General features: G+C 33.5%; 1 protein-coding gene across 1 annotated transcript in view; it reads left to right on the top strand.

The window, feature by feature from the left end:
* LOC101633248 (15 kDa selenoprotein) overlaps positions 1 to 6,780 on the top strand; it is a 34,372-nt gene extending 27,592 nt beyond the window's left edge. Inside the window, exons 4-5 of the mRNA XM_004679184.2 lie at positions 3,829 to 3,878; positions 5,934 to 6,780. Of these exons, the coding sequence (XP_004679241.2) occupies positions 3,829 to 3,878; positions 5,934 to 6,065 (182 nt within the window). The 3' untranslated portion in view covers positions 6,066 to 6,780. The remainder of the gene's footprint in view (positions 1 to 3,828; positions 3,879 to 5,933) is intronic.
* Positions 6,781 to 7,203: the final 423 nt, after the last annotated feature.

Here is a 7,203-nt window from a genome sequence, read left to right as displayed (position 1 = left end):
CAGTTCTCCGTATATTTTTGTGAACATAAATACATCTTTAATAAAAAAAATTCTGAAGGAAAAACTTAAACATTCAATCTGTGTATTTGATCTCTTTGAAGTATCCTTTATGAAACTACTTTTATAACAGAAATCATTAAAGTGGCATAAGAACATTTTCTACAAGTAGAGTGGTTAGATTAATTTCCTTAGGAATCTCCAAACTCAAAAAATGTTGTGATATTTTCAATACATCAGAAAGTAAACTAGAAAATAAATTACTCTGAGATCTTTCTGCAAGCCCCTTATATTCTCATATGATCTTAGTGTCAGACGTAAATAGGAAGTACTCAAACATTTGTTAAAAGATTAATTTGCTACCTGTAAAATGTGATTTGCTACCACAGAGTACTTAATAGATAATCCCCATATTCAAAATTGGATCTATACTTAACAGTAAGAAAAGAACTCATAAAACTGTCATTAGTGGCTCATCTTAATATCCCCTTTGCATTTTTTCACTCATTCCATCCCCTTAAATTTATCTGTTAAATGGTGACAATTATTAAATGCACTTCTGTTGCAGAAATAAAAATATATATATAAAAGAATAATCATTTTCACAAGAAAGGCCTTTTAGGTATCAGAAAACACTGCATTTATGAATGTGCATCTGTATCACTAAATATAGATTAATAAAATTTCTAATTCAAGAGCACGGCCCCCCTAATTAATTAATCAGTAGCCTTTTATACGTTTAGATCATTTCCAAATTTCCAGGCTTGGTTAGCAAGACCTTATTATAAAACATATTTTCACTGTTTTGTATTTCTTTAAAATAAAGAATTCTTAAACGGGACTCAGGTTTAAAGGTATGTACATTTAACAAAGTTAGCTCATTTTGCTAAATAGCCTTTAGGAAGGAAATGTCCATTTATATTCCACAACTAACTGCCAGCAAAATATTTCTTTAGCCTTAAATTTTGTCACTCTAAATGAAGTTACCTTATTGTTCTAACACTTATTTGAGTATTAGTGAGGTTAAATACATGTATCAAATGTCCTTATTTCTGGCTTAGTACTTATTTTGCTGTCCCATAGGTTCTAGTAGGAGTTTTGTCCTCATTGTCCTTTGTCTAGAGATATATTTTAATTTCTTTGAATTTCCAGTGAACTCAATAATTCAGTAATGTGTTGTTGAATCTCCACATATTAGGGGTTTTTCCTCCTTTTTCTGATTGATTTCTAGTTTGGTACCATCATGATCAGAGAACATACTTGATATGAATTCAGTCTATTGACACTTGTTTTGTGACAAAGAATTTGGTCTGTCTTGGAAAATGTCCCATGTGTACTAAGGAACAATGTGTACTGTGTACTTAGCTTTTGGAGGTTCTGTGCCCTATAAATATCTGTTTATCCCATATGGTTTAATTTTTTCTTTAATACTATCTTTGTCTGTCCTAGTTTCTGTCTGGCTGATCTACCCAATGGTGAAACTGGGTATTAAAGTCCTAACACTTCTGTGGCTATCAGTCTCTTTTTGCAGACGTGATAATAATTGCCGTATGTATTTTGATGCTTTTTTTGGTGAATATATACTAATGAGTGTTACATCTTCCTGATGTATTATTCCTTTAACCATTATATAGTTTCCATACCTGTTTCTTGTTGAGGTTTTTAGCTGGAAGTCTATTTTCATCTGCTTCAAGTTTGACTGTCCCTGCTTTGGTGTCCTGTTTGCAACTCAGATGCATTTCCTTGGAACCGCAAAATGCTGGGTCTTAGGGTCCAACTAGTATTCTGTGCCTTTTGGTGGTGGATTCAGTCTATTTACAGTTAGGGTGCTTATTGAAGATCTGCTACTGCCATCTTATCCTTACTTAGTTCTTTGGTTCTATTTTCTTCTTTTTCTTTTTTGGGTGGATGTTCTCTTGGATTTAGATATGAAAACCCCTTCCAGCATTTCTGGGAGAAAAGGTCTGGTGTTTGCAAACTTCTTCAGCTTCTGTTTGCCTGGAAAGTCCATTATTTCTCCCTCATCTGAAGGAGAGTCTTAAAAGATAAAATATTTTTGACTAGTAGTTTTTGTCTTTATTTTGAATAGTCACTCTCCCTGCCTACAGTGTTTCCTCAGAGAAGTTATACCTTTGTAGTTTGTTTCTTCCACTAGCCAGTTTCAGTGCTCTTTGTCTTAAACTATTAGAAGACTCACAACTATATATCTTGGCATAAATCTCATTACATTTTGGTAACCATGTGTTCTTTTAGCTTCCTAGTCTTGTATTTTTAGTTCCTTCCCAGGGATTGAAAGTTATCTACTGTTATTTCTTTGAATAAGTTCTGTTACCTGCTTTCTCTTTTCCCCTTCTGGAGTACCCGTTATTTTTATATTGCCATTCTTAATGTAATTGGATAATTCTCTGTTTATCTGTATATTTCTATGTGTTTTCTTTCATATTCTATTTTGTCTGTTCTATTTCTATAGCTTTGTCCAGAAGTTTTTTTTATCTTCTCTATTGATCTTTCTACATCTTTTTACATCCATCTCCATTGTTTTCCTGTTTAAATCTCAATTTCTACCATCAGTTCGTTTTATTTCTCAGAATATGCATTTGTTTTTCAGAGTTTCCTTTATTTGATCAACTTCAGTGTGTTTTTCTATGTCTTTAAATTTCTTTATTATGGCAGTTTTGAACTCTAATTGATAGGAAGAAAAGATCTGTGTCTTGTGTTTGGATTTTGGAGATAGTGTTCTCTCTTTGTCTCTTTGTGGTGAAGTTCTCCCTGGAGGACTGAAGATGCTGTGTGTTATAATTTTCCATCTGCCCTTAATGTAGCTTTCCAGTTTGTGGTTTATTTACACCCCTCTACTTCCCCCACCCCACCCCACAGAGCATCCACTTTTCCAGCAGATGGCACTATGGGTTTTGATTTTTAAAAAAAAAGAAAAACTATTCCTGGCTTGGTGTTTTTGGTATTTCAGTGCCTTGCATGTCAGGAACAGATCTGCAGTTGTTGATTCAGATAGTGGAAGTGAGGGCTGGAAGTGTCGAGGTGCATGGAGAAGACTGACATATTTGTGGCACCAATATAGTTTCTCTAAGTTTCAAGACCCATGTCTCTGGCATCTGTGTGCCACGCTGTTACTGAGCTTCACAGGATCCCCATAAGACTGAGGCTGGGGGTGGGAAAAAAGTGCCTTCCAGCACCCTGTCCTCTTCATTCGGGACCCACCTGCCACACCCCAACCCCATTGTTCATATCTCTACTTTGTTAAGGTACACCTCTACACTACTCAGCTCTCCTCTCCCTGGGACTGTCAACCAAACACAGGAAATCTGGGTTTTGCTGGATGGGTTCCTACCTTGGCCACAGTTTTTAGGCCTCAATCTCCACCTACCTTTTGTTGTATGAAGTTAAATTTCTTCAGTTCACTTTCTGGAGCAGTCAGTGCTGGTCTCTGATACCCAAAGGATGCTCTGATTTTGCCCCAAGTAATGGGACCATTTGGTTGCATTGCCCTCTGGACAACTTTCAGATTCTCCTTTGGATGCAAAGTAGGGAACCTCTGATGTCAACTTCTCTGTTTCCTCTTCCACATTTACTCCTGTAGCTTCACTTTATATGATATTGTGTTTGGGATTTTGATGAATTTGAAATGACAGGTGAAGAGTATGGTTGGTCTTTCCATTAATTTACATGTGTTTGGATTATCTTAGTTTTCCCATGCACAACCTAATGTTTATGTTTTTGTTAAGTTTTTTTATTGTTTATTTCTACAATTTCTATTTCTTTCTGTAAGTAGCCTGAATTTGAAAATGAACATTTGAATTTTTTTTTCTTAAGCTTTTGTCAGGAGTGATAAGCCCAAACTGTTCCGAGGACTGCAAATCAAGGTAAGGTGATTTTAATGGAATTCCTTTTTTCTAGCATTAGTCTCTTTTTTGAATTGAAATAACTTTCCATACATAATTAAATATATTGAAATAAGTATTTCCATACATAATTATTTCTTAGAGAAGTTTTAGTTTTACAGAAAAATGATCAGAGTACAGTGTTGCTATTTACTCTCTCTCTCTACTCCCACTCCCAACCTTAGGTTCCCTAATCATCAAGGGTTTTATATTGATGTGCTTTTGTTACAGTTACTGATACTAAATTTCATAATTTACATTGGGTTTATTCTTTGTATTGTATAATTCTAGGAATTTTGTCAAATGCATGACATATATCCACCAGTATAGCATTGTACAGAATAGTTCACCCTAAGAATCCCCTGTGTTCCAATTATTTATTACTCTCCCAACAATCATTGATCTTTATAAGTCTTTATAGTTTTGATTTCTCCAAAAGTCGTATAGTTGGAGTAGTATGTAACCTTTCTGGTTGTTGTTTTTCACTTAGCAATATGAACTTGAAATTACTCTTATCTTTTCTATAACTGGATTGCTTGTGTGTGTGTGTGTTTTAAGCTAAAAATATTAATATTCTTTTATAATATAGTTTATCTGTATACCTATGAAAGGGCATCTTGGTCACCTCCAGTTTTTGGCAATTAAGAATAAAGCTGCTGTATACATCATTTATGTGTACCAAAAAGTCTGTATACATTTTATTTCCTTATTGCATTAGTTGGGGCTTCCAGTACAATTTTCAGTAGGATGAATGGTAAGAGAGGACATATTCTTGCCTTGTTCCCAGTCTTAATGTGGAACACTTTGGAACACTTTTTGCTTTTCACCATTATATATGTATGATGTTACCTCTGCAGTTTTTGTAGTTGTTCTTGATCAAATTGATTTTGTTCCCCTTTATTCCTGATATGCTGAGTTTTTGTCATGTATTTTTTTGCCAGATACTTTTTCTTCATCTTGCTATAACCATGAGTTTTTTCTTTTGATGGTGATGGATTATATTAATTGACTTTCAAATGTTGTACCACTCTTGCCTATGTGAAATCAAAATTAGTAGTGATATATTGTTCCTTTGTGTATTGTTGAATTTGATTTGTTAATATTTTGTAAAGGATTTTTTATAGTTCAGTGTGATTTCTTGATTTCTTTTTTCTTTTTTTTTTGGACTAAATGAGGTTTTTTAATACATAATTCCATATTTTTTACCATTTATGTAGAGAACCTGACTGAAAATATTTTAGTAGTAATGTTACTGATAATTTGCTTAGTAGGCCTATACTTCTAAACTGCATTAATGAACTAAGACTACATTAAGTGTTAATAATCACAGCAGTTTGTCTTCATCTCTAAAGTTCACCCCCTTAGGAAACAGGAAAATGCGTAATTGCTAAAGACATTCTAAGAGCTTCTGAGAATCCATCTCTGCTACATTTTTAGTTAGACTATTCTACTTAGCATTGAAGGTTTACCTCTTAACCAGTGAGATCATGTAAAACACATTAACCCAGAGTTAGAATTTCTCAGAGTACTCTAGACCCAGCTAGGGGGTCTGATGTTTTAGGAATCTGGGTTAATCATAAAAATTATTATAACAAAATCATTAGATTTCTTAAACCAAAGACAGTTTGAATTCTAGCACAGAGTTATCTGGTAATTTGTATGCACAGCCTACTATAGCACTGCCATTCTCTTCCATTAATTATTTTGAACTTGTTTGCCTCTTCCATTAAATTTTGAGATCATTTGAGAGTTTTAGGGGGTGTCGTGGATGCAGTAAGTAATTGTTGCACTCAACAATAAGTAAATCCAACGGACACCACCCGGTCTTACTATTTTTGAGTCCCATTTTTATGAAATCCTATTAAACCCTTCTCTGAATGACTTCCTTTAAGATCCATTGTGATGTTTTATCTGAAAGTTTTTCTCTTTTATTACTATTAAATAGAATTAGGCTGAATTCAACTGGTTTGTATCTTAGTGGATACTGAAAACGCTCTTTCTAAGCAGAAAATAATGGTCATCTTCCTTTTTCTGTAGTATGTTCGTGGTTCAGACCCTGTACTAAAGCTTTTGGACGACAATGGGAACATTGCTGAAGAACTAAGCATCCTCAAATGGAACACAGACAGTGTAGAAGAATTCCTGAGTGAAAAGTTGGAACGCATATAATCCTAGCTTATATTTTGTCCTATCCTTTTGTTACTTTCTTAAATGAAATATTACAGCACCTAGAAAATCATTTAGTTTTGCTTCCTTCCGTTGATCAATCTTTTACTGTGAGGCATTAAACATCTAATTAGAAGTTGAAGTGGCACACAGCCCATGATATCTAAGGAGTTGGCAAGCTTAACAAAACCCATTTTTTATAAACTTCTATCCTCCTACATTTGTTGATACTACTAACGAAGTGCTTTGTAATAGACTTGTGGTTAATTATGCAAATGATAGCTTGTAATAATTGGTCCAATTTTATGAACAACAGATTTTTAAATTAGGGAGGTTAATAAGGGAAATGATTACTATGCCTCATGTGCTGTGTGCTCTTTGAAAGTAATGACAGAAAACCACAAAACAAGTAAGATACGCTGAGCCTCAACAGATTGCTTGCCCCTCGTATTCTCATGTATTTTTGTATTACCCAGTATAGTTTATAATGTATTGCATAAAAACTATCACTTCATTATTGTGAAACACAGTCAAGATCTACTGTAAGAATGAAGTATTCAAAGATTTGCATTAATGAAAACTACACAGAAAACCTTCCAGAGGATTTGTGTGGATCTGATGTTTAGCAAATTTTTGTGCTTTATATTCTTAGAGGAAAGTCAATTTGAATGTTAATTTGTAAAGCCAAATATGAATTAAAAAGTATCTGAATTTGAAATTTGATTTGTCCTTTTCATGTTTAAAAATGAAAAGTTTGTCATCTTTTTTCTTTTTTAATTTTCTTTTCATGTAAGCCTCTCTTTTTAGCCAAATGTTTAAATGGTTATGCTACTTAAGCCTTAGTAACTTTTTATTGGCAATAGTACTTTGTTTAGTCATTTAAATCTCTTATTATCAATAATGTCCCAAATTGGTCTCATCTTCTAATATATTCTTAATTTTTGATTTTAACATTAAACCATCTTAGTGAAGGATATTTGAAATCTTTAAAGACATCTCTGGCACAGAATATTTATAGATTATTTTTGGTAGAGATTAGTTATCAATCTTTGCAATTTGTATTAAGTCACGTTTTAAATTAGGAAGTATGTTTTTAAAGCCAGCGAGAGAATAAAAGCCTGGGCAGTTTGGTTAATCCAGA

This window comes from Condylura cristata, unplaced genomic scaffold (assembly GCF_000260355.1).
Source record: "Condylura cristata isolate star-nosed mole 26May11 unplaced genomic scaffold, ConCri1.0 scaffold00008, whole genome shotgun sequence".
Lineage (NCBI taxonomy): Eukaryota > Metazoa > Chordata > Mammalia > Eulipotyphla > Talpidae > Condylura > Condylura cristata.
The sequence above is the reverse complement of the archived record's forward strand: the minus strand, read 5'-3'. Positions and strand labels throughout refer to the sequence as shown.